Source organism: Bos javanicus, chromosome 5 (assembly GCF_032452875.1).
Source record: "Bos javanicus breed banteng chromosome 5, ARS-OSU_banteng_1.0, whole genome shotgun sequence".
NCBI classification, from domain to species: Eukaryota; Metazoa; Chordata; class Mammalia; order Artiodactyla; family Bovidae; genus Bos; species Bos javanicus.
In genome coordinates, this window is record NC_083872.1 from 11,286,917 (window position 1) to 11,299,479 (window position 12,563).

The 12,563-nt window shown below is 37.3% G+C and overlaps 1 protein-coding gene across 3 annotated transcripts in view; it reads left to right on the plus strand.

The window, feature by feature from the left end:
* The window catches only part of ACSS3 (acyl-CoA synthetase short chain family member 3), a 194,733-nt gene that overhangs the window by 111,127 nt on the left and 71,043 nt on the right, over positions 1 to 12,563 (plus strand). For all 3 annotated transcript variants that reach the window (XM_061415644.1, XM_061415642.1, XM_061415645.1), the window contains one exon: positions 2,563 to 2,666. In XM_061415644.1, the coding sequence (XP_061271628.1) occupies positions 2,563 to 2,666 (104 nt within the window). The remainder of the gene's footprint in view (positions 1 to 2,562; positions 2,667 to 12,563) is intronic.

Genomic DNA, 12,563 nt, shown 5'->3' on the forward strand with positions numbered 1-12,563 from the left:
TTCTTCCAGTCCAGCATTTCTCATGATGTACTCTGCATAGAAGTTAAATAAACAGGGTGACAATATACAGCCTTGACGTACTCCTTTTCCTATTTGGAACCAGTCTGTTGTTCCATGTCCAGTTCTAACTGTTGCTTCCTGACCTGCATATAGGTTTCTCAAGAGGCAGGTCAGGTGGTCTGGTATTCCCATCTCTTTCAGAATTTTCCACAGTTTATTGTGATCCACAGAGTCAAAGGCTTTGACATAGTCAATAAAGCAGAAATAGATGTTTTTCTGGAACTCTCTTGCTTTTTCTATGGTCCAGCGGATGTTGGCAATTTGATCTGTGGTTCCTCTGCCTTTTCTAAAACCAGCTTGACCATCTGGAAGTTCACGGTTCACATACTGCTGAAGCCTGGCTTGGAGAATTTTGAACATTACTTTACTAGCATGTGAGATGAGTGCAATTGTGCAGTAGTTTGAGCATTCTTTGGCATTGCCTTTCTTTGGGATTGGAATGAAAATTGACCTTTTCCAGTCCTGTGGCCACTGCTGAGTTTTCCAAATTTGCTGGCGTATTGAGTGCTGCAGTTTCACAACATCATCTCTCAGGATTTGAAACAGCTCAACTGGAATTCCATCACCTCCACTAGCCTTGTTTGTAGTGATGCTTTCTAAGGCCCACTTGTCTTCACATTCCAGGATGTCTGGCTCTAGGTGAGTCATCACACCTCTTACCACCTTCAGGATGAAATCCAAATTCTTTAGAAAGTTCTATAAGCTCCTTTGTGACAAGGCCCAGGACTGGCTCTCCAGATGGCTTCACTTGCTCCTCATTTACCCTAGAAATGTATAATATACTTAATCACGGAAGTTTAAAAAAGTAGTTTTGATAGTTTGAATAAGACACAATTAAAATATGTTCATGTTTTTCAGTCATAAGATTATCAACAGTGTGGCATTTATATCCTTATTTTGTCTTGTTTTTATATAGTATCTAAAATCATAGATATATCAACCTTATTTTAAACTTTACAACTTTAGTCTTTGTTATATTTTCGCCTACTTTAATAGCTTAATGTGTTACTATCTGTTTCACCCTGCTATAACATGTCTGCCTGATGAGGTCATAATTGATAATCCAGATTTTAATTTCAAGCAAGTTGTAAGTGAATACATATTTGATTACCTAAATTTTAGGTAATATTAGGTAATATATTTGCTTGAATTACAAATATATATGTAGTTTGCATAAAGTTTAAGTATCTAAAATTCTCAGATATTTTGATTGGTATTGATGTCATAAAGATGAATGATCCTAAGGAGCTGTGAGAAATAAGCAAGAAGCAAGTAATTATAGGATGAGATATATGTTTGTAACGGAGGCAGCATAGAGGCTCCATGGTTGTGGAGCATAGTGTGGGAATATTTGAATCTTCATGAGATTTTTATGAAATAAGTTAAGGGAATGAGAAATCTTCTGTGGCTGTACTACATTGTACAGGATGGGTAGGCAGGTTTTTACATTTGATTTGTATTTATTATGTTTTTATTTTAATGATAGTGAATTAGGTTTTCATACACACCTTCTTTTTTTTGACAGACAGGCCATTGAGAATGGAAGAAAAAAAATAGTTTTTCTCTCAATGAACCACCAATGGTGTCAAGCCAATTCTGTTTTTTTCTGTTTCATCCTTTATACACTGTGGCATAGTGTTCCCTGCAAAGGATTGTTCATCTCTTAGTAATCATTTATTCCTTTTGATAAGAGCCTTTTTATCCTGGAAGGCCACAATGCCATTTCTTTTTAAATCACCTACCTTTCCTATATGTCCTTGAAATAGGAGAAATATATGTTGAAATCAGAGTAATGTTTATTGAAGGAACTCATGAGAAGGAGCAAGTGTATCATATGTATGAGCACATTTGTTGCCTTAGCTGATACTCTAGAGTATATTTTTGTGCATGGACTTAAATAGCATACAGCAATCAAATTTGGAGCTAAAATTAGCTGAGGTAATGTCAAGGAGGAAAAGATTTTTCATTTTTTGATTATTAGATGAATATGACAGATATATTATGAAGATCAACTCAGTGGCTTTTCTCAAAACTGGAAAGCTATAGCTGTGAATTATGCTTCTGAAGCATTTCTCTCCAGTGCTGTGATATGTATTTAGTTATACTGGGGCCTTCCTGGCTGGCGCTAGTGATAAAGAGCCCACCTGCCAATGCAGGAGTCTTAAGAGACATGGGTTCAAGCCCTGGGTCGTAAAGATCCCCTGGAAGGAGTGCATGGCAACTCACTCCAGTATTCTTGCCTGGAGAATCCCGTGGACAGAGGAACCTGGCGGGCTACTGTCCATAGAGTTGCAAAGAGGCAGACACGACTGAAGTGAATTAGCCCTGCGTAGCGTGCTGGGTCCAAACAAGTGATGCCTGCTGTCTACAACCATTCTACAGTGTTTTCCTCCGAGAATTAATGTGATTAGATTCTACAGTGTTTAAAAGAAGGCAAAAACTGAAATTGTTTCAGTTTAGTTTCAATGAATAATTTCAATTCACTCTCCCTTTAACACTCAGGTTCAAAACACTGTTTGTGGCTGGAGAACGATGTGATGTGGAGACGCTGGAATGGTCCAAAAAGGTCTTCAGAGTGCCTGTGCTAGACCACTGGTGGCAAACTGGTGAGAGTTTCCCAAACATGTCCAAAAATATTGCAGAAATGCTGAGAGACACGTGGGGATGGGAGGGAATTCTGAACTGTGACCATCAGGCACAAACTCAGCCATCAGGCGGTTCTGGCTTCAGTAGAAGGAAGCAATTATTTGATTATCCTTTTGTTAAAAAATCTTCTTAAATTATATTGATACTATCGTTCTCTTGACCTTGGATATAAAGCCCTGAGACCTCGTTTGCTTTCTCATCCTCCTTGTTTCATATATCTGGTGAGTCACTAAATCTCAGGTTTTCCTTTGGATTCATCCCACCTTCAGTGCTCTGATTGCCTTTGAGCTGCAGCAGCCGCGCTGTCATCTACCCTTACTGAAATTATCGTCATCACTCATCTCTGTTCTCTCTGCTTTCCTGTAACCTAGCTTTCCTATAACTGCTCCAAGAGTACTTTTTAAAAGCTCTGTTTCTTTTATAGAATTTCCTGTGCTTCTCTAGTCCTTTCTTAGGATCAGATCTCTTCTGCTTAGCACTCGACAGACAAATGTATTTTTCTCCAACACACTTATCATTATATGTGTAATTTATTTATTTACTTATTTATTCTCTATTTTCCTCCCACCGAGTGATCCTTGGGAAACAACTTGTCATATTAAGTGGATAGAATAAAACTTTGGTAACTTCTTTTGAGGGATGATTATGTACATATGTGCAAGTAAGTAGTTCATCTGGAATTTCTTTTCCTTGTCACCGAAGGTAGTGATTTTGCTGGCTTTGCCATTTGGCTCACTGAAAATAGCTATGAGTTATGAGAGCCTTGTAGCCTTCATATGGATATATTTCAGTTCAATCCTACTTAGTTCAACTAATTAGATCAACAGTTGTATATGAGTGTTTTCAGAATTTACATCTTCTGAACATTTTAGGCAGGGCATCAAATTTGAATTAAAATAATAAAATTTCTTAGTAAAAGTTAGGTCTCATTTTAAAATGACTCAGTCTAGAAGATTGAGAGACTAAAACTGAAGTTTGGTGTTTAATATTTTGGAACTCTTTGATTCTGATAAATTATACTTTTTGTATTATCTTCTTGGATGTTGCTCTTTTGGAAAAAATGTGTTTTCTATATTCTTTGTAACTTGAAATATAAAATGAATGATCAGAGAAGAATACACGTTCTTTAAATAAGATGAAAATTAGAAAGAAAAGTTCTATTCTGTCTAATTTGATTTGCTAAGGAAGAAATTTCTTATCTAAATTCAAATTTGTAACTATTTGGGAAATAAAAAAGATAAGATTGAATGTGGAGAAAGCAATGCTCTGTGTAAAATACATATAGAAAACAAGTGAGGAATTACTGCTCTGTATGGAAGAGTGTCTATAGACTTGATACATCGCCTATTCATCAGGAGAATTCCAACAGTTATTTTCCTGGGCATAAAGAGGAAAATATTTGATTACCGTTAAGATTGCTTTCCATGATGGTTTTCCTTTCCTGGTCAACATACAGTTTGTTTCCAATATACAAGTGACCTTACACAAATACTTGCACAAGAGTTCTGTCCCCCACCCCTGGCTCCATTAAAGGTGACTATGCTGAAGATTGTTGAAGGAAATCAGTGCATTAATAAATAAAATTATGATTCCTTTACTTTTTCTTATTGATATTTGCACATAATAGCCTGTGCAGATGTGTGCAGTTAGTGAATCCAGGCTTACAGAAAAGCTCACTGAAGCCTGAGAAACAAGCATAAGAGGTCTCTGGTGAGTACTGAGTTCCATGTGAGTTTGCAGTTTTTCTTTAATGTATCGTTCAGAGGGAATTAATCACCACATTATGTCAGTGTGCAGTCACCTTAATCAGCTTTTAATGGCTGCTCATTACTGTGGAAAACAGTGAATTTCTACTAACAATAACTGATTCTTTCCATCCACCACATTTATTTTTACAGCATTTGATACTGTATCCATTTGAGTATGCAAATACATACATAGGGATAGGTATGTAGATGGGTAAGTATCTAGCTGCGCTTCCCTGGTGGTTTAGATGGTAGGTAAAGAATCTGCCTGCATTAGCCTCCAATTAAAATAAATAATTTTTTTAAAAAAAGACCAAGTTGGAAATGGTCCTAGAATAAAGTCTTATATATTTTGATTTTGAAAAAAAAAAAAAAAGAGAGAGAATCTGCCTGCAATGCAGAAGATCTGGGTTTAATCCCTTGGTCGGGAAGGTCCTCTGAAGAAGGGAATGGCAGCCCACTCCAATATTCTTGCCTGGAGAATTCCATGGACAGAGGAGCCTGGCGGGCTACAGTCCATGGGGTTGCAAAGAGTCAGACATGACTGAGCAACCTACACTTTCACTTTCTGCCTTCAGAGAACTAGCTATTTTAGTGGTTTTAATCATTATAAAGAAAAATTCATCCTACGTGGTGCAGGTGTCTGCAACTAACAGAAAATTTAGTTAGAATCTTTATTCATTGGCATAAAAGAAATTAATTCACTATTTTCAATGATATATGTTGTGGTAAATAATTGAAAAATGAAGTTTAATGTTTGCAACTGTTCACTTTTCTTAAGATATCAGATTACTAGGGGAAAAGGTAAACACTTTATGGGTTATTATTAACTCAGAAAGAAGAGAAGATTTGATATTTCTAGCTCGTTTATGAGTTTCCTAATATTTTGCATGTCAAATAGATGGTGTATGCCTCACCAAGAGGTATGTCAGTATAAACCTGATAACATTTCGAGGAAGGTTAATCTTTCACCAAAGGAATATTTTTCTTTATTTAAAATTTCAAATTTTCTACAAGGTTGTTCTTGTTATTGACTTAGAAATTGATATTATTTTATATAATCATACACTTTTATGAGCCTCAGATACAATGCATAATTTATGAATTTGCTCTCTGATTACATTAATATATGTATACAAATGAGCTGTTAAGAAACCGTGATGTATAATTTGGAATTAGTAAGGGATATGGTAAGTAACTAAAGCATATGAGTGAAAATTGATTAGTTCCTGTGACTTGGGTTCTAAGAAGGCATTCTGCAGTCAATCCATTTATGTTACGACATTGTTTTTGTTGGGCTTCTCAGGTGGCGCTAGTGGTAAAAAATCTGCCTGCCAGTGCAGGAGATGTAAGGGATGCAGGTTCGATCACTGGGTTGGGAAGTTCCCGTAGAGTAGGAAATAGCAACCCACTCCAGTATTGTTGCCTGGAAAAGTCCATGGACAGAGGAGCCTAGTGGGGTGCAGTCTGTGGAGTCAGAAAGAGTTGGACATGACTGAGCATCTCAGCAGCAGCAGCATTTTTTTTTTGTTACTCAAGTGATATTTTTATTAGCAACAACATTCTAGTGACTTTTTTGATCTGTTAATATCAACACTCTCTGATGTCTGATTTAAATAGCACCTAAGATTCTAAATTGCAAACTAATCTGTAAAAAAATCCAGGAACAGATCAACTCCTTGTAGGGGCATTTAATAAAGAATTGTCACCGTTCAACACCACTGAAGCATTAAACGCTTGTTTTGGATTGTAATAATGTAAACATGAAATGCTTTCATGAAGGAAATTGGTCTTGCTAGTTTATATAGGAGAGTTGTATCTACATGATTCATAATTCTGGGTAATAGATGAATGTCATTTACCCAGGTGCTTTATCTTCACAGTAATTTATCCATAAAATGATTGAAAGCATTTGGATTATTGACTGAACTTTTCTTTCTTTTTTTTTTTTTAACCTGGAGTTTGAGAAACAGAGGTGTCACAGTTGTAATCTGAGAAGGGTAAATTAAGAGAATTGATGATTCTTCCCTTAAGATATGATAATTTGTGCACAAAAATATAAACAGCCAGAACTTCATTATCCTCAGTTGTACAATCACTAATAAAACACTGTACTGTTGCAGATCATTTTTAGTCCTAACATGAGCTTTTCCAGTAATCAAACTGCACAAAGAAAGAACTCTCAGTGCAGTGCATTGTGTCTCTGGCAAGAATTTTTTTTTTTCCCTGACTTAAGATGACTGTGAAGGAAATGTTTTCCTTATGAGTGAATCGTCTAGTGTAAGCAAGTAACTGCTGCTGCTGCTGCTGCTAAGTCACTTCAGTCATGTCCAACTCTGTGCGACCCCAGAGATGGCAGCCCACAGGCTTCCCCGTCCCTGGGATTCTCCAGGCAAGAACACTGGAGTGGGTTGCCATTTCCTTCTCCAATGCATGAAAGTGAAAAGTGAAAGGGAAGTCGCTCAGTCGTGTCCGACTCCTAGCGACCCCATGGACTGCAGCCTTCCAGGCTCCTCCGTCCATGGGATTTTCCAGGCAAGAGGACTGGAGCAAGTAACTACTAAAACCCAAAACATAGTAGACCTTACTCCTTTTTGAAGTTTCCTCCTTCCTTTTCCCCTTGTTTCCTTCCTGCCTCCTCTTCTTGTCCCTCTTTCTTTCCTTCTTTCTCTCCTTCCTCCCTATTTACTGTAAGATGTGGCACAGTCATTTCCAGACCTGGCCATGCATGCTCAGTCACTTCGGTCATGGCAAAGATTTGGACATGACTGAGGTGCCTGAGCATGTGTGGCACTGGTTTGGAAATGATTGTAACAAAAAAGTTGGGCATCCTGCTTTGTTATGTTATTTAATTTTAAGTAGAAATACTGTATTCTTTCATTTGCTATCAGTCTGTTAAAGGTATTGACTGCAAAGGTAGAATACTTGAGTTCCACAGTTGCTTTTATAAGAGGCAACTTGGTGAAGGGCTTAGATCAAAAGAATCCATGATTCTTTCCACCTGCTAGCAGAACAGATCTCTGTGGTTTGCATCAGAAGATACAAAGCTTCTGTTGAAAGTGTTTTAAGTGATGCCCCAGTAGTGATGAAGTAATTGAAATGAGGTAATGACCACCAACTTGAGTAGCACTGGGTGATTTTGTTGTTTGTTTTGTTTCCATCACTTTAATGGAGGAGTAAATTTCTTCCTAGAATTTTTAAAGCCTCTAGGAGGGATTTCAATGAGAAAATGGTAGTCTCCTAATGGATTGAGACATTGGTGGCGATTGAAGTTATTGATCTTACTTTAGCTGCCTTGAGCCATCTTTGCTGAGTTCTTATATTTTAAAGTAATCACAGTGTTTCTCTCCCTGTTTGAACTGCTGCAGTTTTAATTGCAATTGCTACTTCTGAAGTAAATATATTCTATATATAGCCTAAATCCTCCTCCTTTGAGGAGGAATCTGATAATTCTAGATTTTATTAAAGTAGACCCACAGGCTCCAGCAAACTTTAATCAAGCTGGCTCTTAAATCAAAATCATTGATCCTAAAGGCACATACATCCTAATACCATATTATTAAAATATGTCAAGGCTGCCTGATCCAGTAATCCTTATTTATGTAGTATTCAGTAGGATATACTTCCTGAGGGCCACAAAGATTGGTTAGGTTGACCAGATTCAGTCGATATCATTAGGTGTATCTGGAGAATATCCATCAGCCTAGGATTTTTTAAAGGCTGCAATCCCTTTTATTTGCAAGAATCAAAACCACAAAATGGAATAGTTCGTTGTAGTTTAACAACAGTTATCCTAAACAGAGAGCTCTATGAGAAATGATAGACTCAAATGTAGTTCTGTCTCCTTCCTCCCGGGTAGACGCATTGTGACTTGATACTGGAGGCAGAATGTCAGTTTGTCGTGCTTTTTTTTTTTTCTTCTGACTCATCCTCTTCCTTTGTCACCTTTGTGTTTCACACATTCCACCTTCAGGCATCTGGATTGATGGACTTGTTGCAGAGGAATTTCTACCTGTCAGTGTGTAGTCCTGAGTTTAGTCCGTGATAGGGGATTTTGTTCATCCCTGGACGTCTCCATTGGGAATTTTATGAGTCTGGTTATTGTGCCTTTGAAAAAGCCATGTTACAACTACGTGCTGGATGTGTGACTTTCTTCCATCTTAATATACCTAGCTTGGCCCCATGCAAAATCCTGTATATTTTCCTGAAAAATGGCTTCCTAGGGCTAAGAGATAAAAAGCTCTGTATGGCTAACAGTACAGCGAGGAAAAGTATCTTCCTGGTAATTTGATCTTGATGACACTATCTTTAATTATTCAAAAATCTGTTTTCTGTGGTTTGGGTGCCTATAGTCTCTAGCAAACATTCCTTTTGTTGCAGATCTTGAAGTAAAAAATTTCTATATACAACCAAATGCTGCCTTCCTAGATTTTAATACTTGTAAACTGTCATCCCCTGCTTTCTGGGTTTTCCTTAATATTTTCTGAGCCCATCAAATTTGGGCTGTGGTTGTAGGGTTTGGTTAAAGTATAGGCCTACATTTTTAAAGACAATAGATTGCACTAGACTTTTGAAATATACATTATGGAACTCAGAGAGCTGGGTCAGACTGAACAGACAAGGCCACTGCCCCATGAACTGGTTTGTCCAGAATGTACCTTATGATTTAGAGTGTGAAGAGTCTTTAGTAATATGAATGAATCAGTACTGTCTGATGCATTTTTGTTTTTCTCAACATAACCATGGAAAATAAATTCATCTCTTTTTTTATTCATTCATGGGAAAGAAATTGTAGATAGTTTGGCATGAGAAGTTGTGATTGGGAAGAACCATCATATAGACACAGAGTCATCTCAGCAACATTCAGCTGGTGATGCTGTGATAGTGTTCATCTGGTGAGAGGGGAAAAATTTGTCTTGATGGTGTCTTTGTTGCCTGGCAACCGGATTTTTTTCTCATTTAGAGCAAGACTTCATTAGTCTAAAGTAGATAATGTTTACTGATAATTTGAGAACACGAGCTTAAAGGTAAGCTACATGAATTTGGTTTGTGGAAGGAATAATCTTTTGTCAAATGTTAGACAGGCATGATGAGGCTTTCTCTTTTTGAAATGAGTTAACTGTTTACAGATTGTTAATCCACCTGCTAATGAATATCCCAAGTCAAATAGCAGCCACTGAATCAGACATTTTCATCTCAATAGCATTATAATGTGGGAAGAACTCCATGTTGTTATTTTTTCAGGTATGATTACTATACATGAAGCTGTTCAGATATGTATACTTGCTTTTTAGAATCTCTATTTATGCCCATTATTATATCAGTGATAATCTTTTTGCATCATTTTTAAAGTCTTTGGTGAATTTGTTACAATATTGCTTCTGTGTTTTTTTGTTTGTTTGTTTGTTTTTTAATTTTGGCCATGAAGCATGTGGGGTATTAACTCCCTACAGGGAATCAAACCCATACTCCCCTTATTCAAAGTCTTAGCCACTAGACTGCCAGGGAAGTCCCTTAGTGACTAAACACTGAGAAATTAAGAATGTAAAATTGATTTGGTCTTAGAAATATCATCTATTTTAATTGTCCTACCCTTGGCAAGAATCACATTTAATCCATTCTAGAAGGGTGAAAATATGTAATGATTTTGTAGATCTTTATAAGGAAAAGAGTTCCAAAACCCTCCTTTGATAAACCTTATTGTCTGGAAATTTGATTTTCCCCTCCTGCATGTAATTCTCTGCACTGTGGGCCCATTGGCCCCATGAAGTAGTAGTTCCCGATTCCTCTTTTGTTGTCAGTTCTAATTAGGAAACAAAAAGTGGCTATTCTCTTTAACAAGCAACACGGGTAGTAAAAAGTGACACTGAATCCCAGTAAGACTTTAAATCCTGGTTTAGCCACTTATTGTGTAGCCACTGGCAAGTCCTTAATCTCTAGGGCACGTCTGTTTGCTCAAAGGTTTGTAGAAATCCTGAAATGAAGTGAAATATGTATGAACAATGCAGCGAGTTCTGGCTTTTACTAACACTCAATGAATGTTTTTCTTTTCCTTTCATTTCTATGAATAATAACCTTTCATGAATATAAAGGCCATCTTTTAGCATTCTGGTCTGTAGGTAGTTCAGACCCAAGAAAACTTAGAACATAAGAGCTTAATTCATAAAAGAAAATATTAATCATAGAGAATTTAATTTCTTAGAGTCAACTAGTTAAGATTAGGACCAGAGCCTCATTGTTCTGTGTTGATTAGAGCCCTTTCTTTGTATGTTTTATCTTATGCCTTCATTAATTCAGCATTTCTTATCTAATTCAGCTGCAGGTTATTTATGAAAGTCTCTAAGGTGAGAGGCAGCTTGCTGGTAAGAGAATAGGATAAGACCAGTGTCTCACAGCTTGAATTAATGATCTACTCCCAGTACCAAAAGTTAGACTGCTTTGAATTAAGTATTTTAAACTGTGATCGTCCTATCTCATGAACACAAAAGATTAAATTGATTTTCTTTCACTGCGGTACATCTCACTGTTTCTGCTTTCTTTCTGCTACCACCATTCAAGTTATTTATAGCTCACAGTATAGATTTAGAGGTGTAGAGAATGGTTTCTTTACAGATTGCTTCTGTGCCCATCATGATGCTGTGATTAATATGACTCAAGGGCCCTGGGCCACTGAATTGATTTATTTCCAGGACTTTAACTCTCTGCATGGGCCACCAACTTCTAAAATCCATATTGTTTTAATGTGTGTTTCTAGAGCCTCAGTGGGAGCACAGTGGCAACTTCCAGATATAGCAGGAGCTCTTATTTATAGATCTAAACCTGCATAACGTTCTTCCTCTTAGCCCTCACTCACATCTGCTCTTCTTTCTATGTTGTCTTTCATCTGTAAACCAAAACCCTGGAGCTTGTCCTAAATTTCTCCCTCTTTTCCTGTCTCTGTATCCAGACCATCAGCAAGGCCTTTTAATGCTGAGTGTCACTCCAAGTTGGTCTCGTCTTCTACTACCGCTGCCTCAGACCACCACCGTCTGATTGATTTCTTGCTCTGGGTTGGGATTCTCATTTTAATGCTCCAGTTTGCAATTGAAGAGATTTTTCTAAAATGCAGTTCTGAACAAATCCCTGAGTCCCCCAGTGTTCCCAGAATAATAGCCAAACTTCTTAACATGGCACAGAAGGCACTTAGTGGTCCTCCTTTTCCCCGTCTCATTTTGGTCCTTATTATCTCTCTTACTTTACCTCTTCTTCTCACACTCAACCCCCCACCCCTAACTCCCGCAAAGTTTGCTCTGCTAAACAGCTTGAAGTCAGTCCCTTGGTGGTTGATCTAACTTCTCAACTTTGCACATCCTTCTATTTCTGTTAGGCATGTATTTCCGCCTTTAACACTCCTTTTTCCCCAAAAGAAATGCGTTAAGTAACTCTCATATATTTAATAAATATTTATTGAAGGACTGACCTTTGAATATCATTCTTAGAATAAGAAAAAGATTGTAACAGAATCATAACAGTAATAAACAGCTTTTTTTTTTTTTTTCCTCGCTTACCTGAGTCTTCTCTTTGTCTTGCTCCCTTATCCATTTTGGGATTGCATTGTGTGATTTGCTGCTTATTTTTTTAAGAACCCTGATCTTAATATTGGGAGCCCGAGCCTAAATTATGTAAGTATGTATTTACAAGTCAGAAAACATTTCCCAAGCACAAAATGTCAGGGATTACACTTTGGTCCTCCTGATACAAATGATTCTTAAAGCATCCAATAAGCATCTGATTTCAGCTGCAGGCTAGGAGAGTGTTTTCATATAATTACGTGCACAATTCTTTTCTGAAAGATTTTGTCACATTTATAATGGCAAGTGTTCCAAGTATCTATTGTTGTGCAAAAAATACTTAAAACCTAATGGCTTATTACAGCCACCCTAATTCATGGTGTTTTGGAGCAAAGATATGAGTTGAGCTCAATTAGGGATTTTGTACGATTGATTGAGACAACCCAGAGAAAATTGTGTGATGAATGAGCTGGTCCAGAGGGTCCTAGATGGCATCCCACTCATGCCTGGGATAGGCTGGAAGGCTGGACTCAGATAGGACTGTTGTCTGGAAAGCTTGCAA